This window comes from Ursus americanus, chromosome 21 (assembly GCF_024610735.1).
Source record: "Ursus americanus isolate L20-20 chromosome 21, mUrsAme1.1.p, whole genome shotgun sequence".
NCBI lineage: Eukaryota > Metazoa > Chordata > Mammalia > Carnivora > Ursidae > Ursus > Ursus americanus.
Window position 1 is genome coordinate 14,343,390 of NC_142147.1, and position 27,830 is coordinate 14,371,219.

Below are 27,830 nucleotides of genomic sequence, written 5' to 3' on the forward strand. Positions count from 1 at the left end.
TCCCCTGGTCAGAGAGATTTATTGTTGGTTCAGATTTCTGTCCTGCTTTCCTTTAAATTCTTATCAACCTGGCCTCTTCTCAGGTAGGTGGAGAGAGGCGCTGATCCTTAGGTGTAGGACTGGCCCCACTGGTGTGACACCAGGTCTCTTCAACAAAGAAAGTTTTGTGGTCCAAGCCGCACTCAGATGGCTGCGTCGGACGTCACACACACAAACCTGCCGCTCTCCACAGTGGGTACGCTGAAGGTCACAACTTTAATAACTGGATGAACAGGAACCACGAGACAGGTATAATACAGCAGAACAGGGGTGCGGTGGGACGGAAGGGACAGAGGGACACGAAGTATGATCACGGCAACCAATGGGTGATTCCTTTGATGCCCTTAGGAGGCCGTGAGACACGCGACTCACGTTACCAACCGCTGCCGTGTTGAGGAGACTGCCGCCTCTGGAAGACAGCTCGTGGCACTAGTGCTGAGCTGGAAGTGGGGTGGGGGCCCTCTCTGTCACAGAACGCTAGTACTCCAGGGTGTCTGGGCTCCGAGTGACGGGTCAGCACTGTGATGCTGGCAGAGCGGCCTCTTCAGGACGTGCTCCCTCACACGAGGTGGAGAAACAGGTCCCCCCACTGGGGAGGAACCAGGGCCCGTGACACTTAGGTCTTTGGATAGCAGCACCGCACACCACTGCACCCCAGAGCCCGCTGCACTGCGTGGCCCGAGCACACTCCCTGCAAATGGATTTCAAGCAGAGAGCGAGCAAGTGCAGAGGAGGGGCGAGGAGCCGCAGTGGTGGGATGGGAGGGGTGGAGGTGGCCGGAGGAGCAGATGTGCGCCGCGGCGGGTCCCTCCTAGGCATCACTGAGGTTGCTGGGGCTCAGGAGCACCTGCTCCCCAGGTTTGAAGGCTGGCATCCCGAGGTAGGGGCAGCTGGCACAGCGGAAAGCGTCGCCCAGGTAGCACTGTCGAGAGAAGAGCCGATCACACAGGGAAGCTGGGTGTCCGTGCGTCCCAGATACACGGGCAAGAGAGGGACCCCTCGGTTCGTAACATGGCCACGGTGGCCTGATGGAAATGGTTGGGTGCATATGTGGGTCCAACCGAAACCCAAATACGAAGAGGTTTTAAGAGCTCTGGTTTTATGAAAAACAGTGGTCTCAAGAAGTCCCTTAGGAGGCCGTGTTTCTATATTCTCAGCCATTCAAATCATAGCGAGCTCAGCCAAATGTCTGAATGGCATCAGGCCACTACGTGGAAGGACAGGGCCAAAAATAAAGGACAGGAGCCCCCCCCCCCCCCAGGCACAAGCACACTAACCCCCTCTCAGGGGATGACCTCTCTCCTACATACACATTCTCACATATTTGCCCATTATTAAAAAATTTGGGCAGTAACCGGAGCTAGTGTCTGTTGGGCTCAGGATGAGGCCCAGTCCCACCGGGGGTTTTGTATTGAGTAATGATCCAGATATTTACATTTCCACAGGCTGACTTGGGCTGGGAGCTCGCCTGATCCCTTGACTTCTCTTTTTCCAGTTCTTCTGCGAGGCCACAGGTGCTGGGGGAAAATCAAGAGCTTGTGAGTGAGATGTGCCATCACCCAGGCGCTCCAAGTCCTTGGCAGAGTGCAAACGTGCTCTGAAACTGCTCCCTTTATACCAGGACGGCTTAACTCAAACACCCGCGGGGCCAGGCTGACAAGGTAAGCGCGCGAGGCTGTTAGGGAGACAGAGTGGTGGGCAACGGGAGACCCGGGGGGAGATGCCCTGTCTACACAGGCTGGCCACTCCTCGGCTTCAGCTGGGTAATGCTGTGGGGACAAGCAGACCCCACGTTAACCGTTTTCCGAAGCTAAGGACAGAAAAAATTTCGATTTTTACTTGAAATCTGATTTGTGAATGCTGGCAACCTTCATACTTAAAAAAACACTCGTGATTCAGCAAGCCCACACACCACCGGTTAACTTTTCACCACCCTTTCCGTCCATAAAATGAATGCAAAAATACCAACACTGAGGTTTCCAGGTTACGAGGACAGACTGAATGCAGGCGTCTACTTTACTTTCTCTCGAGGTCCCACCGAAACTTCAGGAAAGACCTAACCCGCAAAGACAGGGACTGTGGGAAGGGAGACAGCGGCAATTCAGCGCTGGAAACCGCAGCAGAGGGAGGGAAAGAGGTGACTCCGACTGAGGGGAGCCAAAGTCCGAGCAGGCGGTGAGGTAGCCACCGCCGAGCAGGCTGACTCTCCACCCACATCACACCCCAAAACCTCCAGAAGGAAGAGGTGGCACTGGAAAAACCCTTCTCTGAAAAATCTAACCACCCCAAAGGGAAAAAAGACCCAAAGATGCTGACTTTGCAGTGTCCCCCACAGGCCCATTCAGGCTCCCCTCACTAAGCATGGTCAACGAATCCCAGCGCTAAGCTCAGGGCTCCCAGCTTTCTGTCCTCCCCTCTTAATCATAGAGACGATGGAGCTTCCTGGGAGGTAGAAGTCCTCCTAAAAGAAAAAAGCAAGTTAGGGGCACCTGGGTGGCTCAGTCAGTGTCTGCCTTCAGCTCCTGGGGTCCTGGGATTGAGCCCCTCGGTGGGCTCCCTGCTCAGTGGGGAGTCTGCTTCTCCCTCTTCCTCTGCCCCTCCCCCTTCATGCTCTTGCGCTCTCTCGCTTGCTCACTCTTCCTATCAATAAAATCTTTAAAAAAAAAAAAAAGAAAGAAAACAGCAAGTTGGAAGAAACAGAGACTATGCAGGGAGGAAGAAAGCCACAAAGAACTCTCACGAACCTCAAGGGAAAAGAGAAGAGATCACACCCGCAAAATAAAAAGAGGGTGCCAACCAAAAAAAAAAAAAAATCATGGAAATTAAAAACACGACAGTAGAAATAAAGTAACTCACAGAAATTTTGGAGGATAAACCTCCAGAAATTTCCCAGAAAGTAGAGCATAAAGAAATAAAGAAAATGATAGGGCCAATTAAAGAGGCCCAACGTCTGAGAACAGGCCACAGACAGAAAAAGCAAAGAGAGAAGACAAAACTCACATACAAAATTCAAGAATATTTCCCACGACTACGGGTATGACTTCTAGACTGAAAAGTGGCATCGAGTGGCTAGTGAAAAAGATACGAACAGACCTGTATTCAAGACATATTATAAAATGATACCAGGGATAAAGAAGATTCTACAAACTTCCAAAATGGGACAAGAGGTCTTACAGAAAGGATCAAGAAACAGAATGGCCTCAGATACCTTCATCACAATCACTGGAAAAAAGACAGAAATGTCTTCAAAATCATGTAAGAAAATTATTTCCAACCTAGATTTCTATACCCAAATGACCAATCATTTATGAGAATAGAAAAAAGACCATTTAGCCATACAAAGTCTGAAAACAAACCTAAAACACAAAACCTGCCTCTCAAGTCACCTTTCTAAAGCAGCTACTGGAGAATGGACTCCACCAAAGTGCGAGAGAAAACCAAGAAAGCAGCTGGGGCTACAAGAGCCAGAAGAGCTAATGTAAGTCAGGAGGGGGGCCCTGAGTGGAACAGTGGGGGGGGGGACCCCCAGATCTCAGCTCTGCCGTGGACAGAGTCACATGAGCGCACTGGAGCAGGGGCCCGGGAGACAGATGGGCTTACAGCTGCCACTGTCACAAATCAAGCCACCGTCATACCATTCCTTGTCCCTGAGCACAGGCAGACCAGCCCAGACCCTGTCCCTGGCTTATCTTGACCACGTGCTGCTAACACTCAGCTTTCCTGTCCCTCCCCGCCCTGCTGATCTGCTGAGGACACGGCTGCTCTGCAGACCTCCCGGGGGGCTTATAGCAGAACAGCCCGAGCAGCTCACACCCTCTGACCACACTTCTGCTGGCCACCCAGTTACCGCGTCACACTACAGCCCTGCCTGGTGTTCCCTCTGCGCATGCCCTGGGTGTCCCAGAGCTCTCCCACGACTCTCCCCGCTGACTTCCCGGAAGGGAATCTGGGAGATCCTCAAAGAGCTCAGCCCAGAAGGCCCTGCTGACCTTAACTTTCACTGGGAGGCTTCACGGATGCAGGGTACTGACCTTTCCTTGCCTCACCAGCTTTGGGCCTCCTACTCCGTTCTTCACAACTCAAGAATTTATCATTTGGAGCTTCAAACTAAGTGGTAAACCATCAAATAAGCCAAAAAGGATTAACACGAACTTGGGAGGATGGTAACCTTCGTGGGGAAAGGGAGCAAGATGCTGCCAAGGAAGCATGGAGAGGTGACGTCTGAGATACTAGTCATGTTTCTGATTCTTAACCTGGGTCATCAGTACACAGCTGTTCATTTCTATTAGTCTTTAAAGCATACCTGATGAATATACATTTCACAATAAAATAAATAGTTCAATAATAGTCAAGTACTATGATTCCTTGAGACTCAGAAGCCATTAGAAGCAGCCCACAGACTCTGCTTATGCTAACACTTACCAGTTCTTGCAGGCTTTCCTCTTTTTCCCTTCTCCACATGAAGGAGCCCGCAGGGAAGCTGGATCCGGCTTCTTAAAATCTTCTGGATCCAGCAGCTCGTCTGAGTCAATAAGATCCTAGAGAGCGTTCGAAGAAGTTAGTGACACGGTCACGGTCTCTGCTGCCAGAAGGCTGAGTAAAGGGCTGTGGTAGCGGGTTTCTACGGCCCAGGTAGAGAGGGTACCCACTGACCTACTCTGGGCTGATAATCACATTCAAGCCGACCACCACCGTGAACTATGTCCACACAAGATGCACTAGGTTGTGAGGGGCCTGGGAAGGAATTTACGACGTGTAGAGAATGTGAGAGAGTGTGTGGTGGGGGAGGGAGCAGGAAGAACAAAAAGAGAGGTGTTGTATCTATTAATCCGCATATATGAAGAGCTGTCATGTGAAAAAGGGAATAAAATATTTTCTGTATAATTCCAGAGAGAAAGGCAAATAACGATATGTACATTTGTGTAATTCTTGGATAAACATGTGGACAGTTCATCTGTAGATTTTATGAGGACATGAACCCTAACCTGTTTTGCTATCACTGTAACTTCAGCAATTGCAGAAACGAAGAGCTGTGTAACAGACAGTATTGATCAAAGATGGACAAGTACTGCTTTTAAGACAGTGTGCAATGACTTGCCCACACCAAGGAGCCAGTAACATATTTTAGCTGACAAACTCTTTTCAGGCTCACACATGCCCACCAGAATCTTTAACATATCACAGGAAGTGAGAACGAGAAAATCTGTGGGGAAAAGCAATGCCAAAAAAATGTTAAAATGCCACCGATGCAGAGTTTCCTTCTAAATCAAAACTGCCAGCCCCAGGCAGAGCCGCGACGCCGCACAGGAAGGAGTCCACGGACCGCAGGCCGACTCACCACGCTCTCGTCCTCCATGTCGTTGGCGGACAGGGTCCAGAGCTTGGCCGCGGCAGGGTCCACGGCAGGCTTCACTGCGTCCGAGCAATAAAAGAAAAAGAGCTCGGTCAAAGCAGTGGAAACAAACCACAGGCCTGTGTGCGTGCTTTCTCCCGAGGCTCTGTGGGGAGCACACGGATGGGCAGTCAGGACGCTTGGGTCCGCGGCCCTGCTCCACCGCTGGGAGGAGGCATGGCCTGGGGCCCGTCGCTTCGCAGACAGACGCCAGGATCTCGAAGCCCCTGCTCTGCGGCAGATCCTGAGCTAAGTGGCTCATATGCGCTGTGTGATTAAGTCCTGCTAAGCCCCTTTTAAGGTGATAGGTGCCGTCCGAACTTCACAGATGAGGAAACGGGCTCCGACGCTTAGCCACAGCGACAGAGCCACACACGGGAGTCTGTCCGCCGTGCTCGACCTCCCCCACACTGCTCTGTCCTCATCTTAGTTTCCGTCCCTAGAAGCGGGGGCCGGTCGTCCTCCCTAGACCTACTGCGGGAGAGCGCAAGACTAAGTGGGAAAGTGGGCCACAGCTTCTGCCTCATGTGAACCTGTCACGGACAAGAAAACCGGCCCGGAGCCAGGGACAGCGGGTGACACAAACCAGAGGCCGACGCGACCCTCACCCCTCCCGACCCTGTCTGTGCAGGGAAGGCCCTGAGAGCTGAGCCCAGAGTCAGCATGGGCGGGCCCTCGGACGGGCCTTGGGGCCCAGCGCATCCTTGAAGGTCACCGTTGCCCGTGGAGGCTCAGACCGTCCCCCGGGCAAACTGCTCCTCCGAGCCCTTCCTGCCCATTCCGGAAGCATGAACCCAAAGGCTGGGATTCCAGCGGATTTCTTCAAGAGTGCAGCCGGCCAGCCAAGGCAGAGCAGTGTGAATGCACCTGCACATTCTGCCGGTTTCTCTCAATCCAGGCGTCAGGAAACAGTGATGAGGGGCAGGGGTGGCAAAGGGCAGGTGCAACTTTCTGAGAAGATATATTTTTACAAGTAGCTTAAGCTCCTCAAAGTAAGAAAAGCTGACTTTACTGGCACAGAAAGGACATCAGGGCAGAGGGGCAGGCCACTCTTACCAACCACGACCACCACTGGGAGATCTCCTGAGGACGAATGTCGTTAATTCTGGGGCATGGAAAGCTAAACCATGTGGCTCAGGCCTCTAGAGTCTGGGGGCTTCAGTGTCTTCCGGTGCAGGAGGGGCTGAGCGAGGTTAACAGCTATGCGTTATTTCACATTTGGATCTGAATATGCCCGGGACAACAGAACTTAAACATTCTTCCATTTGGAAATGACAGAAATGAAGGAAGGACTAATCCTCTGGAGACATCACCGCCTCTATCTAGGTCTCTGGTTCAATGTCAAAGATGTCCTTCTAGGCCCACCTGGACAGAATGATGTCCCCGGGCCAGTCTTACCTGGAGGAGAAGTCTTCTTGGCAAGAGAAAGCTTCAGCTGACTAGAGGAACCCACTTCAAAGTTGGGTTTTTTGCCTGTGACGTACAGAGAGAGCAAGCTGTCGCTTTGGTAATCCAGGTGTTCGTGGACAGACTGAATCTCTTCGGGGCTCAAGGACTCCCGCTGCAGCTACAATTCAAGACATCAAAAGCACACACTCTTTACACAAAATGATGTGGTACTATGTCCACCTACACAGGCGAAAAATACTCGTTTCTGTGTTATTAAGCATCTAACAGCAGGGGATGACAGATGTCACCTCGTGCCTCACGGTCAGTTTCTCGGTGATCTGTACCCTAGAGTATCCTTTGGTCTATGTGCTTACTTTGAGCCAAGCCTCTGGAAAGTTTTAAAATGTTTACCAAATCGCTGTCTCTGAGGTGCCGGGCACCGTGCAGTCATTCCGCGGGTTGAAGTGATGACGAATGCCCAGCGGAGTCAGACGCGAACAGCACTAAGCCTACAGCAGGGAAGCACGCCCGCGATAAACAGCGGAATGAGGGCGAGAAAACCAGAGGGAGGGAAAGATTTTCTCGAGAAGAAGTAGCAGACGCTAAAGGTAGAAAAAAAATGGGGGAGTGCGACCTCTGTGTCCAACAACTACCGAATGGTTAAATAAACCGCAGCCCCCATAGCTCTCAATGTAGTTACGTCGTTAAGAAGAGCGAGGGGCGATGCGCTGAGGGGGATGACGTGGAAGATACTGAAAGGTGGGAGAAAATGCTACTGACTGAACAACGGATACATACGACCTCATTTACCTTAAAAAAGTATCTGTCAGTCTCTCTCCCTGTCTCTCTCTCTCTCACATACACACACCGGTAAATACAGAAAAGGGTCTGAGCAGCCACACACAAAAAATGTGCTGGTGGTTTCCTCTGGGGGAGGGAAGTGTGAGGAAGGCCTGGAATGTCACTTTCTAATTCTATGTTCTTCAGTATTAATTGAATTTGTATGAGCATTCTCTTAGATTAAAAAATGGAAAACCCTACACGAAAATGAAAAATAAGAAAGAGTGGGCATAAAGAAACTGAGGCCCTAGGTCATGCTGCAGATCAGTGGTATAACATTTATCATGGCGTCGCGCTTACCTCTCACACACGGAAGTTTCAACATCAAAGAAGGAGGCAGAAATAGAAACACCTCTGTTTAATCTAAATATTTTTACTGAATTGTCAGAAATGGGATCGTCTCTCCCAAGCCACTCCAGCCTCCACCAAGTATCTGAGAACGATTCAGCTGCCCACGTTTTACCTGGGCCTAAGATCTGTGTCAGTAAGGGACCTGTGTGGCTCTCTCCCTGCCACCGCGGGCAGCACCACTACCCCAGTACCAAGACCACAACGTACCCCAACCCCCTGGGCCCCAGCGGAGTCTCTTCAAAGGAGAGTTGTTCCAGAGGTTCTGTCCTTTGAGGCACCCCGTATCCTACACACAAAGCTCTTCCCGGTGCACCTCACCTTCAGGGCGCTCCTCCCCCGATTCTCTCTAGATGGACGGACAGAGATCCTGGGTGTCGTCACCCGAGCTTTCAATTCCCAGCAAAGAAGGTGGCCGACCAACATACCTCTTTCACTTCCACGAGACCAGAAAGAGTCAGGGCCGAGCACAGCTTAGAGGTCGTCCTCACTCTGCTGTTGTTAACTGCCAAGAGGAAAACCCCAATTAGTGGCTTTATGGGTCAAAGCAGGAAAAATCATAAAGGCTCCATCCTGTTTGGGTCAGGCAGCCATAAAACAGTAATGGTGATGGTATTTTAATTTGACAGATCCCTTCGGTTGTTGAAAGTGCTCTCACCTATGCCCTTAAGCGTCATGTAATAATTCCATTGTTACTGTTCCGTATCACTCCGGGCTCCTTGGAAGGACCTTCCCGGGGTTGTCGGACACTGAGTGAGAAGGAAGGTGAGGCACTAACTGTAAAGCACACGAGTGTTCTCTCTGCACTGTTTGGACAGAGAGATGCTAGGTGCGGCCGCCCACGGCCCACGCTCCCAACGCAGAACGCTGGTGTCCGCGGTCCACATGACCCCCTTTACGCATTTCAAAATACTTTCATTTTCTGACTGTATTTACAGATCAAGTCATCACATATGGATGGAAAAGGTTACAAGTTCAGAATGGCCTGGCTCTTTGGCAGCTTCACCATCGAGCAAAAAAGAGGTTTTCATTTCCTGGATCCCACCCTCAGTTTCACATGATTCAGTAATTACGACTCATCACTCTCAGACTTCCAGACGTCTAACTTTTTATTTTGAAGTCACTATAGATGCACAGGAAGTTTACAAAAGAAGGACCCTTCGCCCCCTTCTCCCCATGGGAACACCTTGCACAAGTGCGGCACGCTAGGAAGACCAGGGAACGGTCACCGAGGGTCCACAGGGCTACCGAGACCTCACCGGTTTCACAGGCACTTGTGTGTGTGTGCACGGCTGCGTGTGAGCATTCCCACAGTCATGAGGAGCCCTCCTGTGACCGCTTTCCAGCCTCGCGCACCTCCCGCCTTCCCCTCCGAACAATCATCAGTGTGGCCCCCCTAGAACTCCGTTATTCCCAGAATGTTATATGCACAGCATCACGCAGCATGCATGCCTTTGGGACTGGCTGTTTTCTCCTCGGCATGATCCAAGTTGTTGCACCAATGAGTGGCTCGTTCCGTTTCCTTGTGACGGTTTTCCGCGGTACAGATGTAACACAGTTGAACCATCCGGCCCGTTAAAGGACCCAGCCAGGTTCCGCTAGGCAGTTTCCTTCTATTTTACTACCTACCGGGTGGGTCAAAGATCACATTCCCTCAGATGCGTTGCTTCAGATTTTTACGATCATTTACCACCAAGGAGGAGGACCTCCGAATGGCAGCTCCTGCTCCGAGAGATGCAGCGAACACACCTGAAGATTCGAGGCTGTTAAATTCCAATCTTCCAAACGAAGATTTCCTTACCTACAGCTGTCTCTACTGGCTCCCTCAGAAAAAGACATCCGCCAGGCCGCAGGATCCGAGCCATCTCAGCCAAAATCTCAGCGCTGTGCAGAGCCGTACTGCCAGGAACTACACCCGACAGAATGACGTCAAAGCTAGATTCTTTGTGGGCAGCTGAAAAGGAGGCAGATTCTGGTCAGCAATCACCCAGGCCCCAGAAGCAATCTGCCCAGCCCTTCCCAAGACCCCGGAGAGGCTCTGGGGCTGGCCTGGAAAGAAGGAAGAGCTACCCGTCCAGGAAATGCTATTACACCACCGTACTAGCAAGACGGGCAATGAAGCTGCTGCTGTCCCTCGGTCTTCTTCATTCCATATCCTTTTACACGTTCAGGAAAAGAAGTATAAAAGAACGATGGCTGAAGAGTACGCTTTTTAAAAAAATGTGGACTATCAGGGCGCCTGGGTGGCTCAGTCGGTTAAGCGGCTGCCTTCGGCTTGGGTCATGATCTCAGGGTCCTGGGATCGAGCCCCGCATCGGGCTCCCTGCTCCATGGGGAGTCTGCTTCTCCCTCAGCCGCTCCCCCTGCTTGTCCTCACTCTTTCTTTCAAATAAATAAAGTCTTTAAAAAAATGTGGACTATCTAATAAGAAATAACATACTTATATAAATCGACTACACTCTTAGGTCCACTGTGTCTCAACTGAAAGACAACAGGGTGTCTGCCCACTGCCGTCGTGCGCCACCCAGAACAAAAACTCAGATATCAAGGAACCATGTTCCTTGCACTCCCATCAACCCCCGCAGCCCTGTAAAGACAACGTGGGTAGGTACTTACATTGCAACAGCTGGTTGATGTTTTCCACAGACACTTGGCCCTCATCACCAGTTAATGTTTGAAGCTTATCCACCAGATCTTTCAGAGCCTCCAAGGGGGATGACTTATCCCAGACCACAGCCACAGACTGGCCAGCTGAGATCCCAAAATCTGCCATTCCTGCCTTGCTGATGGACCTAAAACCTACAGGCCAGAGAAGAGCCAGGACTGAGCAGAGACATGAGGTACCAGCAAACACGATTAGAATCACCACCTAATTCCGACCCCCCCACCACGGCATGCTGACCACATTAGGACATCTTCCTGTGGACACTAGAGGGACTGAAATAATGATCCCATTATTATCTCAAGGATCCGTAACCCCCACGTTCTCAAACGAGGCAGGCTGCTTCCTTGAAGAGAGTCCTGACTTGGCAATCAAGTAAGGAGGCTGAAGGAGAAAGATTATTTCTGCTTTGATTGGGACAACTCAGCTTGAACAGAATATAAAACACACAGGACATTAACTAGGCAAAAGTATGACTCAGCAAAGAAGACAAATAAATTGGCAGACATGATGCAACCATGAGCTTAATGTTTTTTTAAGAAAGAGACAACATATTTAAACTTGGTGAATTGGATAGTGATATTTTCCCTCTCAGCAAAATATGGAAATTCAATCCCATTGAATCTGCAATGATCAATAGTATTACCCAGGCTGTTCGAAGCACCTTACATACATTATCCCAACTGAACCTCAGCACAACCTTAAACTCGGTATTATTCCCATTTTACAGACAGAAAACCGAAGCCATTGGCTTTGCCAGGTCACACAACTAGTAAATGTGGGATAAAGCAAGACCTAGAATTTGAGTCCGAATCCATGTGACTGTAAAGCTCAGGCTTTTAACCTACGGAGATCCCTCGCCCACCGCCACCACCATGGGTCAACTTTCTCTTCCACTTGATACAGAGAGGGGTATAGAATGTGCTCACGATGCAATCAGGTCAGGCGATAGCATTCTGCTTAGCTCCTCCTTTCTTTCTTCAGCATTAATGTCATTAAGTTCCCGACTCACAATAGCTCTAATAAATGGCACAAAGGCAGGAGCCATGGTAGGTCAAGCAGGGGTCAGTGTTGTGCTGAACACGTCCATCTTTGGCAGGAGTTGCTAACCCTGGCACGAGGATGCCACCAGATACTCTGGGGCTGAATTTAAGCCATGTCTGTTACCCCCTTCCTTCTTCAAAAATATTCACTTCAGATGACTGGCTTCTCTGCCTACAGAAGATGGTCAAGTTAGCTAGTCATCCTTAAATACTATCGTACTTTGATTTTGTCACTCAATTGCTAAAGAAGTTTCCTTTCTAGAGAGAAACCAAAACTCATTTTTCTGGAAACAGGTCCTCCATGATCTGGCTCCGTCTATATTTCCCACCTCTCCAAAGTGAATCCGTCCTTGTTCTATGAAAAACCTCCGCCTTTTTTGCTTCAATCATACCTTTTATCTATTTGCTTCCATGTAGGATGCCCACTCTTTTATTATCCTGACCTGACTTCAAGCCCCAGTGAAAGGATACCAAGTGTTATCATATAAGCAGGACTCCTTAGTCACTGGATTGTTTTTAAATCCTGAAAAAGCACACAATCAAGAACTGAAACTTTTAAGCTTTTAACTCTCACATGACGTTGCAGGAGAACTCCCACAAATCTTTAAGGTAAGCAACTTGGGATCGATGTCCCATTTAAGAACCAGCCAGGGAAGACAGGAATATGGATTGCTGGGCATTAAGTTATAAGAAATAAAGGACTGGTTTCTAGAATATTGGTACAGGTTCTCCCCTGGGACAACAGAAAGGGACAAGCTCCCTGCCCACCACCACCAACTACAACCTCGCACTGGACTCACAGAAAAACCATCATTAAAGAAAGAAGGAGCAAAAGGTTACTTGTTAGCCAGAGAAAAACAAAATGCCAGGTGTCTAGACCTTTCTGGCAACTTGCTGGAGGCCGTCTTATCGAGCACACATTTTGAATACAGATGAAACGGGGTACCGTCTACCACTGGATCCTCTACTTAGGAACTCCATGACCACGGGTCAGTTATTAGCCTCTCTCTTTTCTTATCAATAAAGTAGGAATAATCATCTCATGTTTTGCCAGGCTGCTGTAAAAATGAGATAAAAATATGCAAAAGCACTCAGCAGGGCCTGGCACACAGTGCTCAACGAAATAATGTTCTGAGGGAACTCCGAGTTCTTGGATGGCCAGTTTATTTGCCTTTGCTTCAAAGAGTCCCTATAAAACCTATTCTTTCTCCTAAGCCATGCCTGCTGAGGACTCCCTAGGGAGAGATGTGAAGCTTCTTTTTCACTGTTAGAATTACAGTGTAAGAGCTGCACTTGATGACATCAGAGACACCACTCCCGTGGGACTGTGTCAGTACATTACAAGAATGTAAAATGCCTTGTGTCCCACATCCCCCCAAACTAATCTTCTACGGCGAGAGGAAGCTCATAAAATGCACTTATTAAACATTAACCCTCAAAACACAGACAGCCACCACTCGCGGTCGGCATCTTCTGAATAAAACGGGAGACAGGGCTCTTCTAAGTATCTAAAAGCCAAAGGATGCTACTGTTCACCATCGGAGTTCTGTGTTGTTGGCAGTCTGTCTTTTTAAAAAACAAAGGAAAAAGACGTCTGGCGCCTGAGGGACAGAGTTAGAAGTGTGACTCAGAGCCTACTTTCACATATAAAAAGAGGAGAAGTTGAAGAAGTCATTGTCACTTCTGGGTCTTGTTTGTTAGCCACCTCTCCGGAGCTCACTGCTGCAGCCACGCGCCCAAGGGAAAGCAGAGGTCTGCACGTATCTTCTGGAGAGGCATTTGTTTATTTCTCAAGTACCCAATAAACATCAAATCGTAGGCAGTTGGCTCCTCTTCACGATGAAGGGGGCCAAAAGAAAAAAAAAATAAGATTGAAATTTGCGTATCAGTTCAAACCAAGGATCAAATCTTTTTGAGTCAGGTACATAAAAAGAATTCTGAGAATACTGAACGTTATCAGAAAAGAAAATTTTAACTGACTCGAGCACACATAGAAAAAAAGGTGATAATCAACAAGGAAACAAAAAACTCAAAGAAAAAGAAATGGAAGACTGTCTCCAGGCAATTAGGTGTGTGTGTCAAGAATTGAGGGTTTCAGGAAGGATACCCCAGAGCTAGAATTTCCACAGGAAAGGCTCATTTGAAGATGGGCGGATAGAACTCAAAAAACAAAACCTCATGGGCAGATCAATAGTGTTTTAATGAAATCCAGAGATGTGGATCTGGAATTTTAACATTTGGGGAGTAGGTTTGGCTTAGGAGGGCTTCCCCCACACCAAGGAAGAAGAGGGCAAGATGTTTTGAAAAGACTACAGTTGATAAGGGTTGTGCAAAACAGATACAAAGACAAGGGTCTAACTGCAAACACAAAATTTACGGAATGACATGCTTAGCTCCTGACATCAGTTCTCCCTAATCCCAAAATCATTTAGTTCTCCCTATTAATATGGAAGCCTTCCCTGATGACAGATACCACAGTGAGGCACTCTGCATTTACACTTCAGTTTAGTGCCTAGTCCGTGACCTCCCTGAGTCACTCAGAGATTAGCACTCAATGTCAGAATGAACAACACCGGCCTTTCTCAAACTTCAGATCCTACAAATCCTAGATGGTTCTTTTGATCTGGCAAGTTCGGGAAATTTTCAATTAAACTGTTAAGAAGAAAACAGGCCCCAAATGAAGTCACTTGTGCTAAGCCCACATTAGCACCAAACAGAAACTAATACCTAACCTAACTGCAGTTTCAACCTTCTCCGGGAACATAATCTTAAGAGATCAGTCTGGAATTTTCTGGTCAGCCTTAGTAAGGTAACTGCCTAACAGACCCCGTCTGTCCCCCAAAGGAAGGTGACCTTGCCTGAAATAATCCTTTTCTTCCCTTTATGACTTCCCCGTCTCACCCCCCTCTGCCTTTAAAAAACCCTTTTTTTACTGTAGCTCTTTGGCGCTCCTCTCTACTTAGGTGGGATGCTTCCCAATTCATGTAGTTCAGTAAAGCCAACTAGATCTTTAAAAGTTAGCCGGTTAAATGTTTGTTATTTAACAACACCAACTCCACACTTTGGAGGTTCTGGCAAGTCACTGGCTCAAAATTACAACCTGAGGGTTCAGGTACCCCCAGAGACCGAGACTTCAGCTCCCCTAGTGTTTGAGACAAGGGGCTGAGGCCCAAGGTCACAACGGCTGGGTGTTAGCAGAAGCAGATCTCAGACCCCGGTCGTGAAGGCTCTACCCACTCAGCGAGCCGTCTCCAGGGCTTCAGATCGATTCCGGCAGCGCGGGAGACGAGGCAGCCCGGGAAGGGCAAGAAGCCACAGCGCCAGGAGCCCGGGACACGCAGGGCCGACCAGTCCCCTACATCGGCTTTCCCCGGCAAAAGCCGGCCGTGCTCCCTAGGGAGGTGGTCATGGTTCGGTGCCCACCGAGGGACGGGGCTGGGAATAGGAAACAAGAGGCTCTAGGGACAAGGGTGGGACGGTTGGGCAGATCGGGCTCCTGGGCCGCATGCACAACGCTCACCTGCCTCCCGGGGCTCGCTCCCGGCTTCTCCGGTGCCGCCGGCTTCCCACCTCGCGCCTCTCGCGAGAAGAGGAGGCCGCGGGACCGCGGGCAGGGCGGAAGTGGCCTCGCGGAGCTCCTGGGGGTGCTCGTCGCGTCACAGTCGGCGGCGTGCCCGCTTCTAAGATGGCGGCGGCGGTGGCTTCGGTGTCCGGCGCGCTCGGCAGGGCGGGCTGGAGGCTCCTGCAGCTACGGTGCCTGCCCGGTGAGGGGGCGACCGAGCCGGGGAGCGGGGAGGAGGAGGGAGGGGGCAAGAAGCCGACTGGGCTGGGTGCGGGGCGGAAGAGGCCGTCGTGGCGTTCCGCGAGCAAGGTGACGTGAAGGGCATTGGCGCGGAGCCGCCGTCGTCCTGGACTCTGAGGGGCCGCCTGGCTGATTTCTGCCTCCATTCTCGAAATGTGATGGGCAAAGAGTAGCGGAGCAGGGCCTGTCACTCCCATTTAATGGAGCCCCAGAGAGAGCTGTGGGTGCCCAAGGTCACACAGCTGGGCAGTTGCAGACTGGTAGACCCGGACCGAGCCTTTTAATAACTCTGTTGCCAAGGCCCTGGGCAGGGCCACTCTGGGGACGGAGTTGGAAACAGCCACAGAGAGCTCCTAAGACAGTTATTTCCTCACCACTTCAATAATTCTATGATTATTCCCACAACAGAGTCCGTGTCTTCGTTTGTACATCCGAGTTCTTAAACTATAGAGGTCTACTTTAGAAGAGGTTACTTTATGTTGCTACTATAAATGGAAAACCAGTGTCAGCATACGTAAATAGAATGAACACATTGATGCATTAACATAAATATATAATTGATGAAATAATAAATAATTTCCTGCATTTCATCAGAAATCTTCTTGTGAACCTCAGTGGTTCCACAGTCGTGCTTTGGGACCTCTCCTATCCTTTTCAAAGTTCTAAGAGTATTCCATTTTTTTGGTACGAATACTAAAATATTGGTATTTTTACACAAACTGTTCTGTGTTTAGGTTCATTGTTCCCTGAGTTAGTACATAGATAAAGAAAGAAAGAAAGATCTTTTGTTTTTATACAAAACTCCGAACTATATGCGTTTAGTTAAAGTAATGCCTATGACCCAGCAGAGCGACTCCTAGGTATGTACCCAAGAGAAATGAAAGCATATGTCCACCAAAAGGTTTGGAGAAGTACATTTATAGGAACTTTATTCATGATAGACAAGGCTGAAACAACCCCGGTGCTCATCAACAGAATAGTGTTTAATGAAATACTACTCAGCAATAAGAAATAACAATCAATTTCTGCAAAACTACGAATCTGCCTAAAAAAGAGTGTGCAAAAAAAGTTTTACACAAAAGATATACTGTATGATTCTATTTAGATGAAATTCTAGGACAGACTAAACTAGGATGAAAATTTCACAACAGTGTTAGTGGGGAGTGACTGGGAAAGAGCATGAGGGAACTTTCTGGGGTGCTAATCTCTAGCTAGGGGTTCGAGTTGTGCAAGTGTATACCTTTGTTAAATCTCAGAATTGGCACAGATAAGATTTGTGCACTTAATTGTATATAACTGTCACCTCAATAAAAGAACAGTAAATAAATATTGGACTCTGGTTAATGGTATGCATGTCAGAATGTGTAGAGTGGAAGAATACTGGGAGTTGCTACAAATGCATCAAAAATAAGCTGGATTAAAAAAAATAAGCTAGAGGGGCGCCTGGGTGGCACAGCGGTTAAGCGTCTGCCTTCGGCTCAGGGCGTGGTCCCGGCGTTATGGGATCGAGCCCCACATCAGGCTCCTCTGCTATGAGCCTGCTTCTTCCTCTCCCACTCCCCCTGCTTGTGTTCCCTCTCTCGCTGGCTGTCTCTATCTCGGTCCAATAAATAAATAAAAATCTTAAAAAAAAAATAAGCTGGATTGATGCATGAAAAGCTGATAGATCTGTAAACCTAGGTGGATGTACAGGTGTTCATGTCATAGTTCTTTCAACTTGTATGAATTTTTTTATGATGGGGTACCTGGGTGGCTTAGTCGTTTGAGCATCTGACTCTTGATCTCAGCTCAGGTCTGTCTTTCTTTTCTTTTCTTTTTAATATTTTATTTATTTATTTGAGAGAGAGAGAGGGAGAACACAAAGGGAGAGTGAGAGAGAGAGAGAAGCAGATTCCCTGTTGAGCAGAGAGCAAAGTGGGACTCAATCCCAGGACCCTGGGATCATGACCTGAGCTGAAGGCGGATGCTTAACTGACTGAGCCACCCAGGCCTCTCAGCCCAGGTCTTGATCTCAGGGTCGTGAGTTCGAGCCATGCAGGACCCGTCTGAAGATACCATATAAACGCTGGGAGTCAGTACTCAGACCTTCTAATTTCTAGTCCAGTGCTCTTGCTATGATATAAATATATAACATTTTCAGATCACTTTCACATTTTGATTGGGCTTCACAACACTCCCATTGAGCAAACAGATTATTACTCTTAATTTGCATATTTAAAAATCATGCTCATTGGGGTGTAGTGGTTTGTCCATTAACACAGTTAACAAATGATAGCAGCTGGCCTAGGAGCCAGGTCTTCTGTTACCTGGCTCATGATTTTGCCACCACATCACATCACAAGGTTGCCAACTTACCCAAAATTTTTGTTTGGGACTCAGCAGTTGGATAAGTGGCTCTGGAGTAGACTCAGCCCTACTTTTCCTCTCCCCCATCCCTTGCACCATTCCGGGTTTCAAAGACTCTTCTCTGGTAAGTGTCCCAGACTGACCAGCCCAGTTTTTGTTTCAGTGTCCCGTTGCCAATCAGCTGTGGTGTCATGTGCCTTCCATGCTTCAGTCATGCAGCTAAAGTCTTCAGATGAGCAGAAGCAACGACCTCCCTCATCTTTTTCTCAGCAACGTTCTGAGACACACGAGGCAGAAGAACCTAGTCCAGAATCTTCTCGTTCACCCCCCAGGTATGCACCAGAACCCCCATTCATCTGTTTCTGGCCATTTTGCATGCTTGGGTATATCCGTCCTTCCTTTCCTTCCTCTCTCCTCTTTATCCCCGTTTTCACTTTCCATAATTTTCGAGGCTATCTATGAAAGGAATCTATGGGGTTTTTTTGAAAATTGTGCCTGTTAACTCTAAAATATCTAAACAGTACAAAGAAATTCAGAAAAATAAAGCAAAAATGACCAGAAATCACAAACCCAGAAATAACGGTAATGTTTTTGTGAGTATCCTTTTAGACATTTTTCTAAATATATCCCATGTATAAATCTGTATGTAATAAGTAAGTAATTACACTATACATGCCATTCCAGAACCTGCTTTTTCCCTCAACAATACATTTTTAATGTTTTCTCAGTCTGTATGATTGTAGTGGTTGCATAATATTCCAGTAAATGGCAGTATTATAATTTATTTAACCTATTTTTTACCGATGAATATTTAGATTTCCTTCACTGGTGTAAAAATATAATACGATTCTCTCTCAGCGGTGGGAGTACTGAATCAAAGGATGTGCACATTTAGCATTTTGTTACATACATGGGGCCAAATTACCATCTAGGATGAAGATAAATTTACACTTCCATTACGTGTTTTTCTTCGTAATCCTGCCACTGAGAAGTTCCTCTAGCGCTGGAATTAGGGTGTTCCTGTCATTTTTCTGGTCTCCCAATTAAAGTACTTTTCATTTCAATTCAGCAGATATGTTTTTAGGATCTACTTTGCGCCAGGCCCTGGAGTTAGCATGTGGTACAAATACAGATAAACAGTGTGCTAAGGGCTTAAACAGAGAAATCCAGGGTGCCGTGGGAGCCTTCCCATGACGTGGCCTCGCTCCCTGGATCCCTTCTCTCAGCCACTATATGAGAGGAGAAAGATGATAGCATTTTTGTCCTGTCGGCGTGGAAATAGCAGCACTGGCACAGAAGTAAATGTCTTCCCAGCTTGTGCTCAGAGGCGGCACCGAGCCTCCGGGTTCCGGTCAAGCACATCGCGCCTGTGGGGCCGCAGCGGCGAGACGAGGTGTGCTGGGCGCCGTGGCCATGTCTCTCTTGGTGTGGGGGTCAGGTACACAGATCAGGGCGGCGAGGAGGAGGAGGACCACGAGAGTGAGGAGCAGCTGCAGCACCGCATCCTGACGGCAGCCCTGGACTTCGTGCCTGCGCACGGGTGGACAGCAGAGGCGATCGCGGAAGGAGCCCAGGTGTGTGTGGGACAGGGTGCGCAGCCTGACCGGGACCAGCCGGAGCAGACGGCCTCCCGGCGGCGAGCCCCTCACCGCTACAGGATTTTGCGGGGGGAGGTGGTTTTTTCCCCAATAGGGTGAAATGGCTTTATTTTTTAGCTTGGAAAGATTATACCACGGAGTTGGTTCCTGCGAGCTGGGTTCTAGAGGCAGCCCGTTCGGCAAGCATTGCCAATGATCACAACAACCACATCTCATTGCCCCTAAAATGGCAGTGCTTGTAAGAAGCACCGTTATGTTGGGCATCACTAGAGAAGAAAAAATGCTACTTAGGACACATTTTCAACTGAATAATTCACACTGATTGTTTAAATTGAAAAAATAGGGGGGCATCTGGGTGGCTCAGTCGGTTAAGCACCCGACTGTTGGTTTCGGCTCAGGGCATGATCTCAGGGTCATGAGATTGAGCCCCAGGTTGGGCTCCCCGCTGAGCCAGGAGTGTGCTTGAGATTCTCTCCCTCTCCCTTTGTTCCCCCCAACCCCGCCTCCCCTTCAAATAAATAAATAAATCTTAAAAAAATAAAAAATAGGGGACAGCTGGCTGGCTCAGTTGGTAGAGCATGCGACTCTTGATCTTGGGGTTGTGAGTTTGAGCCCCATGTTGGGTGTCAAGATTACTTCCAAATAAAAATTAAAAAAAAAAATGATAAAATAGGTGCATCTTAGAACTGATGAAATCTGGTGTTTGAAAACTCTCAAGAAGGCACCATTTAAGAGACCAACACACCTGATTTTTCTCAGTACACTCCTCCTGCACTGGGACAGATGGCTGCTTTAGGCTAAGCTGTAGGCTTGTGTTGAGGCTGTGGTGTAGAGAATTGTCAAGCAGAGCCAGACTGCCCTGCGAGAGCTCCGTAAGAACAGAGAGCAAAGGAACTCCAGATTCACTTCTCCCAAGCTTGCAGGAAAGGTGGGATGGAAGGATGAGCATGTTTGAGCACCGGCCAGAAGAACACAGAAACAAGGGTGAGGTAAGGTACAAGAGAAAGTGGCAAAGTCAGAAGTGCAAAGTCCCTTGTTGGTTGAGAACTAAGAGATCCAGAAAATGAGTGGCAGGACTGGTCTTAGGTGGATTAGGGGTGAGGTTGGAGAAGACAGCTGCAAGTTTAGTTTCTAGAATGTTCAGGGAGATCCCTGGAGTCAGCTTCTGTTCTCTGTGAAGTAGGAGCGGTTGTCTCATGAACCTGAACTTGGGAAAGGGTAGGAGGAGACAAGATTTGAGGGTGGCAGAGAATGTTCGGAAGAATCATTACAGGAAGTGGTGGAACAAGTAGAAGACAGAAATATAACAGGATTGTTTGGAAAAATCTTATACTGAATTACTCTATGGGTAACTGGTCTTTTTCACTCTGTATGTCTTCATTCGTGGTGGCTGCATAATACCCATTGTGTTTACTTGGCCTTGATTGATGAACATTGGGGTTGTTTCCAATTTTTTCATATTCTGAACCTATTTGTACAACACATTTAGGTGCATTTGGCGAAGTGGAGTTGCTGTTTCGGGGAGCGTATCCGCCAGGGGACAGAGACCACACCAGTTATTCAGATAGAATTTAATACAAAGAATGGTGAGCTAGGTGGAAAGTTGGTAACCGGGTCACTGGCAGCAGAAGAAGAACCCTCTAGGGTGTTATGGGGCCTGCAGCTGCAGGAAGTGGCTCCCACCTCCAGGGCTAAGGGGACGGAGGGAAAAAGTGGAATTGTTACAACGAGAAGCTCGAAGGAGAGCCCCTGTGGAGGCGGAACTCCCGCTGCCTCTGCTGGCGCTGCTGTCTCTAAGCTCAGAGAGAGGGTCTGGGGCAGGGGAGGGCGGTGGCTGGCCGGAACCAGTCCTGCGGGGGCCGCCAGAGGGGCAGCCCGACTCCGCCGCAGCCACCGGAGGAAGTACGGCGGCCGTGGTGAAGCATGTGGTGAAGCAGTGTGGCTGGGGAGATGCCCACAGGAGCCACTAGCAGACAGGGAAGATGACGGGAAGGGCCAAGTCCCTTCCTCCCTCCATGGAGCCGGGGGTGTGGCTGGTGGAGCTCCAGCCCCTGTGTCAGGAAGCTGAGGGCGGCCTTGGGGCTGAGACAGTAACTCTCTACATCCAGAGAGCATGTGTGTATATATGTATTTAAATATTTGTTTATTTAATCCCTCCACCCAGCATGGGGCTTGAATCCACACCCCCAAGCTCAAGAGTGGCACGCTCTACCCCCTGAGCCAGCTGTGCCCAAGCATGTGTATTTTTGAGGGTCTTGTCGCACACATGGTAGAAGCAGCATAGCCTGGTGGTGAAGAGCTCTGAGCCTCAGTTGCCTTGTCTGTAGAGTGGGGTGAGGATGACGCCCAGCAGCTGGAGCTGCTGCGAGGCCGCGGTGAGATGGTGTGTGTCGTGTGCTTGGCGGAGTGCCTGACACAGCACACGGGCCCCGTTAGTACTGATGCCGCTGTGCGTCTGGTGTGAAGCCTGCCAAATTGCCTTCTGGAAAGGCCGTGTAAACACAGGCACTGTCTCCACTCGCAACACTGGGGATCAGAGTGAATCCTTTTTTTTATTCTCTGCCCTCCGTCCCTGGTGCCGTCAGGGTTCTGTCTCTAGTCGATGCTCAATGACTGCTGTACAGCAAGACTAGCAGAGGGTCTTCATGGCTGTGTGAACTCCTTGACTCATTAGAGAAAATGTTTTTTGGTTTTTGTTTTTTATAACAACTGAGAAGCCTAATTTCCAGGAAATTTAGGTTAGGTGAATTGGCGAGGAAGAGCTGAGTGCTCTTCCCAGCCCCTTTTTTTGTATTAGGGCTCTAGGTTGTAAGTGTCAGAACTCAGTTTTGACTGGCTCAGGCAGGAAAGGGAGCGTTTGGGCTCATTTCATAACAGAAAAGTCTGGAAGCAGCTCGGGCATGGTGTGCTTAGATTGTGCTGCTGGAAATCGTCTGTCCATCCTGTCTGCTTTGCTTTCCTCTCTGTGAGCTTCATTGTCAGCACGGGCTTCCCAGGCAGGACTAAAAACGGTTCAGCAGCCCCGTGGGAAGAGAGCACTTCTTTCCCATCAGCACTAGCAGAAGCCCAGAGGTGGCCTCTCAGGTTCTGGACTGGGTCCTGGGCACGTCCCTGAGCCATGCCACTGGAGTCACCGTGAACTCCACTTATCCCAGCCTGGACCTCATGCTGTACAGTACACCGGGGGGCTTGATGGAGTATGGAGGGACTGCTGGTCAGCTTCACCCAAACCACAGGGACCAGGCGTGAAGAGTAGGGTTAGCCCATTAAGAATCAGTCTGCTGTTACTAGCAAAAGAGGCAGTAGTGAGGAACAGGCAGCGCAGGGCCACTACATCTGTCTACCGCTCTCCTGTTTTCCCTCTCTCCGTTTGTAGTCTCTGGGTCTGTCCAGTGCAGCAGCCAGCATGTTTGGCAATGACGGCAGTGAGCTGATACTGCATTTTGTGACCCAGTGCAATGCTCGGCTCGCTCATGTGCTGGAAGAGGAGCAGAAGCTGGTGCAGCTGGGCCAGGCCGAGTAAGTCCTGTGGCATTATTGCTCAGGGTGCCAGCTAAGGATCGGGGCTGGGGGGGTGGGGCTCAGGCCCCACCAACTGCCCCAGGAGGCCAATCTAAGCAGAGCCGAAAGAGAGGAGCATGGAGCAGCCCTGCTGCTTGGATGGGCCTCGAACACAGCTGCATCTGTGACAGGCCAGCAGCAGGAGCTGGTGGGACGCCCCTCCCTAGAACCGAGTAAGCGGGTATAGCACTGAGACCATGCCTTTGACCCGAGACACACTGTTTTCTTTTCCCTTTTCCAGGAAGAAGAAGACAGACCAGTTCCTAAGGGACGCAGTGGAAACCAGACTGAGAATGCTGATCCCGTACATTGAGCACTGGCCCCGGGTACAGAGTCCATATCTAGGCTGCAGGGCAACAACGTATTCATGGTCTTAGTTCTCAGCGCCTAGCCCTCAGAGGATCTTGCACATTCTGCAGAAATTAGCTTGTTAATCTGCACAGGCCCAGGGAGTCTCAGTGCGCTCGGTGGAGCTAGGGAGCGCAGCCTGGGGAGTGCCAGAGGGAGGACAGAGCCACCTGGGTTTCAGTTCCTAGAAAGGTGAGTGGCCCAGGGAACTAGGTCACATCTGTGTTGGGTCCCAGTGGCCGGAGTGTGCCACCAGCTCTTCAGTGAGGAGGAATCCGTCACGGAGACTAGAAAATGAGAGGTGTTTTTTGGCTATCGCCATTAACAGGCCTAAGGTGTTCTGGATGTCAGAGGAGTGGGATGTTTTTGCCAGCTGTCCATGTGGTGCTTGAGAATTGGGAGTATTCATTCCAAAGGCTTTTTATCCCCTTTTTGGAAGCTTCTTTTTTCTGGTTTCCAAGCATGTCACCGTGTGGGTCATTCTCTTAGTTAAGAAAATGGAGTCTAAGCGCATCAGGCATGAGAGGACATCGGAGATGGTCTCGTGACCCCATGCACCGGGATACCACTGAGTGTGTAGTGTCAGTCAGTCAGTGGACAGGCACTGGAACACCTGCGGTGCGTCTCACCCCAGGCTGCGTGTGCGGGGAGTATAGCGAGCAAAGTCCCGTCCCTGCCTGTGCCTGCCACACTTGTTCTTCAGACCTCTGGCCTTGACTCAGTCCACCTTGCAGTTAAAGCAGTGGAAGTGCGTGTATTGGGCCCCAGCTGCCTTCCAATTCAGCACGTTTTCTTCTGGGCTCCTTCAGTAAGAAAACTTTCCAGCCAATCCAGGGCGTCTGACCAGCTCCCACAGGCCACAGCCAGTGGATTTTTGAGTTTGTAAGGTGACAAGACCTTGTCCTCTCACGGGTGTGTCTGTTAAGGAAGCAGCTCTGGGTGGTGCCACTGCTTGTGTGAGTTGAAGGATTTTTGGTTTCAGGTACCAGAAATCAACTTGAATTAAGCAAAACACCAGGGAGGAATTTATTATGAGGCTACGGTGGGGCATTGAGGGCAGGAATGCTGCTGGGCCCTGGGAATGGCCTGGGATTTGGACCGAGAAACCACCCCCGACCCTTCTCCCATCTCTGCCTCTTCCTCTGTGTTACAGAACAGGGTGCCCTCCCCCATCCTTGCTCTCAGTACTGTTAGACCAGGCTAGACCCTCTGGCTGCCAGTCTTCCCAAGTCCACATGCTGGGGATGGAGAAGCTGAATGGGCCAGCTGAGGGTAGGATCTGCCCCTGGCTCCCATCAGCTGTACCAGCATTGTTAGTTGCCAGGAGCTCACACCAGCGAGGGGGCGATAGCGGGCATCAGCAGGAGAGCTGGGCAGGCCCTTCTACACACCACCGCGGAGGGCTGAGGTGCCGTCCGCCGTGCGCTGTTGTTCCTGTGTGCGGTACCTATTTCTCCGTCCTTCTCTCCTCAGGCCCTCAGCATCCTCATGCTCCCTCACAACATCCCATCCAGCCTCAGCCTGATCACCAGTATGGTGGATGACATGTGGCACTACGCTGGGGACCAGTCCACTGACGTGAGTGTTTTCTGCAAACACAGGGTACCGGGAAGAGCTTGGGTTAAGTGTTTCTTGGGGAAGTTTGTGAAAGTTCTTTGATCACAGATCCCTTCAGGGGGCCTGCAGTGCCATCCTTGTCTTGGGAAGGAGAGGCGAGGGGTGGGGAAGGTCCCTCAACAAGCCACAGTGGGAGCCAGGTCCTCACTCAAGGGCCAGCACTCTAGCACAAATAGGCAGTTGTTCCCTCTGACCTCTAGTGGTGATGGCTGCCATTTTATAGGCATTTCCCCCTGGTCTCCTAAGATTCAGATTCTGCAGTGGGCTTTCTCAGCGTGTGTCTTTTATGAGACTGATTTTTAAAAAGGGGGGGCGCCTGGATGGCTCAGTTGGTTACGTGTCCGACTCTTGATTTCACCTTGGGTCTTGATCTCAGGGTCATGAGTTTGAGCTCCATGCTGGGCATGGAGCCTAATTCAAAAAAAAAAAAAAAACAAAAAACCGCCATGGAGCCACCCGTTGCTTTGAAAAGGAACTCCCTCCCCCCAGCCCGCTTTGGCCTGCTTTGCTAAGAGATGAATAAGCCTTTAAACAGGCACCAGGAAAGAATCTGACTTGTTAATGCTATCATTATTTCTGGTAGGAAATTAAAAAATAAAAAGTATACCTTCATAAAAGAAATTAATTTGTGATGGTGCTTTGTGGAATCCAGGCTGGGGAGGCAAAGAGATTCCCCTGCCCCAGTTCTAACAAAGGACTTTAATAAGCTTCCCCCGTGTGGGAGTACAACCACCAACAGAGTTGGTGAGAAAGTGAAATTAGAAAGCTGAGAAATTAAAGGAATAAAACACAAAGCAGCTGAGCTCGTGCTCCGACGAGCAGTTTGCTGGGCCAGCCCGAGTGGCTGAGGGACCGGAACCGGCAGCTGGTCCCAGGTGTTCTGATCTGTCCGTGGTCCTGTCTCCACCCTCATGTGACTAATGAACACACCACAGCATGCTCATAACTGGCTGACCATAGAGCCTCTCCAGAGTTTAGGTGGCCTAAGACTTAGTCTTTTCGCCAGCAGTTTCAAAATGGACTGGATGTGGCGAAATCATCTGGGATGCTTATCAGACATCCAGATTCCTTGCACTTTTTCAGACCCCCTGACTCTAAGCTCTAAGAGGTTGGGTCCAGGATCTTGCATTTTAATCTCCCAGGTAATTTTGATGCCCAGCCAAGTTTGAGAACAGTAATGTTATCCAGGGGGGACAAATGTATCTTTGGGGGAAAGAGATCAGGAGGGAGCCTATGTGTGCCTGTGGCTTTGGGTAGGAACCACCCCAGACTTCTCCCAGTCTACCTTCCTGCGTGGGTTTCTTTGCAGTTTAACTGGTATACACGCCGAGCTGTGCTGGCTGGCATCTACAACACGACAGAGCTGGTGATGATGCAGGACTCCTCCCCAGACTATGAGGACACTTGGCGCTTCCTGGAAAACCGGATTAATGATGCAATGAACATGGGCCACACTGCCAAGCAGGTAGTCGGGGCTTCCCCTTCGGGAAGCCACCTCATTAGGCACACCACCTTCCTCAGGCCACAGCTGGTCACCAGTCTGTTCTCTTGTTCCCCTTTGGCCTCAGAGGACAGTCCTGAGGACCTGCCTAGGGAGTCTGGCTGGCTTTTCCTCATACCAGCCCTTCCCTAAAAGCCACATGTGGCCCATTTGTGGTCGTGTCCATAGGCTCTTCCTCCAGTCCCTAGGGTCCTCATGAGGGGACCGATTGTCCTGCCTGTTTCACCTTTGAGCTTGTGTTGGGGGCTTAAGAGAACCTGACCCTGACTCCTTCTAGGTGAAGTCTACTGGAGAGGCACTGGTGCAGGGACTCATGGGTGCAGCAGTGACGGTGAGTACTGTCCCGCTCATACCTGCCCTCCTCCCGGTCCACTCCTGCCCTGTGATCCTTACAGCATATGTCAAGGATCCCAAAAGCTTTAAACCAGAAAGCTGCTAATAAGACTGACTGTGGTTCAGCCCCAGTCTCTGATCCCAAATTCCCTACCTCTTTTTTTTGCTGCCATTAAAAAACATTGCTGACTTGGGGCCCCTGGCATGTCAGATCTGTGGGTCTTAGCCATGCCTGCCACCTTGAAAATCCCAGTCTTTCCCATTGGAGTCCTAGGGACAGGACAAGGCCTCATCATTCCCTTTTCTTCCCTGTATCAGCTCAAGAACTTGACAGGTCTAAACCAGCGCCGGTGAGTGGGACTGGGTGTGAGCTAGAGTGCCCAGAAGAAAAGCTGCAGATACATTGAAAGGGCTTTGGAAAATATGAAGTGCCGTCCATGGAACAGGGTGTTAATGAGAAAACACTGAAGGACTCCTTAGTCACTATGACAGCCACCTGGAAACCACAGAGCACTCGATACAGCTGTAGCCTACAATCGGGCCACCTCTTCGGTTCCAAATACCAGGCCAGGCCTCCTGATGCCTTTCTGCATTGCAGCTGTGTGATTGAAAAATGAAGCTCTCATCCAAGCCTTCGAGCCACATAAACCCAGCACGTCCCTGTCATGGTCTCACGGATGCCTTGATCATGTCTTAACCTTCCTAGAGTGTTCTCTGGGGCTCCCAAATCAGTCAGGGTGTGGAGCCATGACAAGGTGGCCGTCCACCCCCAGCACGGCCCGGACTTGTGCGCACAGGTGTTCCTCGCACCCCTCCCCTCTCTGGCATCCTGAGATGCTGCACCTGGGATCTCCTCAGAAAGCTGCCTCACCTAAGACCGGTGTCCCTGGACAGCGGTGCTCAGCCTGTCCAGAGGCGGGAACTCAGGCCTGTTGTCGCATTACACCAGCACGCGTGGCAGGGTTATTAGTGAACTTTAGAGTAAAAATAGTAATAAATATGTTTGAAGCA

General features: G+C 49.7%; 2 protein-coding genes across 3 annotated transcripts; one reads left to right on the forward strand and one right to left on the reverse strand.

Annotated features, from left to right (window-relative positions):
- On the reverse strand, positions 1–15,375 carry CIAPIN1 (cytokine induced apoptosis inhibitor 1). Of its 2 annotated transcripts, none has more exons than XM_045806860.2 (9): positions 15,234–15,375; positions 10,625–10,807; positions 9,810–9,962; positions 8,437–8,513; positions 6,830–6,998; positions 5,378–5,451; positions 4,462–4,577; positions 1,475–1,556; positions 1–961 (listed from the first exon to the last, which is right to left on the reverse strand). In XM_045806860.2, the coding sequence occupies exons 2-9, from the start codon at positions 10,779–10,781 to the stop codon at positions 851–853; spliced, it is 939 nt and encodes a 312-aa protein (XP_045662816.2). In that variant the 5' UTR covers positions 10,782–10,807; positions 15,234–15,375; the 3' UTR covers positions 1–850. The 2 variants fall into 2 exon arrangements, with proteins under 2 accessions (XP_045662816.2, XP_087726585.1); XM_087870459.1 differs by lacking the exon at positions 15,234–15,375 and adding an exon at positions 13,352–13,558.
- On the forward strand, positions 15,344–27,830 carry COQ9 (coenzyme Q9). Its single transcript, XM_045806858.2, has 9 exons — positions 15,344–15,477; positions 18,025–18,193; positions 19,300–19,435; positions 22,836–22,978; positions 23,262–23,346; positions 24,842–24,946; positions 26,295–26,450; positions 26,764–26,817; positions 27,138–27,830. The coding sequence occupies exons 1-9, from the start codon at positions 15,399–15,401 to the stop codon at positions 27,171–27,173; spliced, it is 963 nt and encodes a 320-aa protein (XP_045662814.2). The 5' UTR covers positions 15,344–15,398; the 3' UTR covers positions 27,174–27,830.

What these genes read in the sequence shown, in the direction of transcription:
- COQ9 (XM_045806858.2), top strand. Translation starts at nt 15,399, where the DNA reads ATGGCGGCGGCGGTGGCTTCGGTGTCCGGCGCGCTCGGCAGGGCGGGC. An exon ending in CGATCGCGGAAGGAGCCCAG is followed by an intron (nt 19,436 to 22,835) that starts GTGTGTGTGGGA and finishes CTCCGTTTGTAG; the next exon opens with TCTCTGGGTCTGTCCAGTGC. An exon ending in CTGGGGACCAGTCCACTGAC is followed by an intron (nt 24,947 to 26,294) that starts GTGAGTGTTTTC and finishes GTTTCTTTGCAG; the next exon opens with TTTAACTGGTATACACGCCG.
- CIAPIN1 (XM_087870459.1), bottom strand. Translation starts at nt 13,388, where the DNA reads ATGACTTCTTCAACTTCTCCTCTTTTTATATGTGAAA. An exon ending in GTCTCGTGGAAGTGAAAGAG is followed by an intron (nt 6,999 to 8,436) that starts GTATGTTGGTCG and finishes CTTGAATTGTAG; the next exon opens with CTGCAGCGGGAGTCCTTGAG. An exon ending in ACATGGAGGACGAGAGCGTG is followed by an intron (nt 4,578 to 5,377) that starts GTGAGTCGGCCT and finishes AACGCTCTCTAG; the next exon opens with GATCTTATTGACTCAGACGA.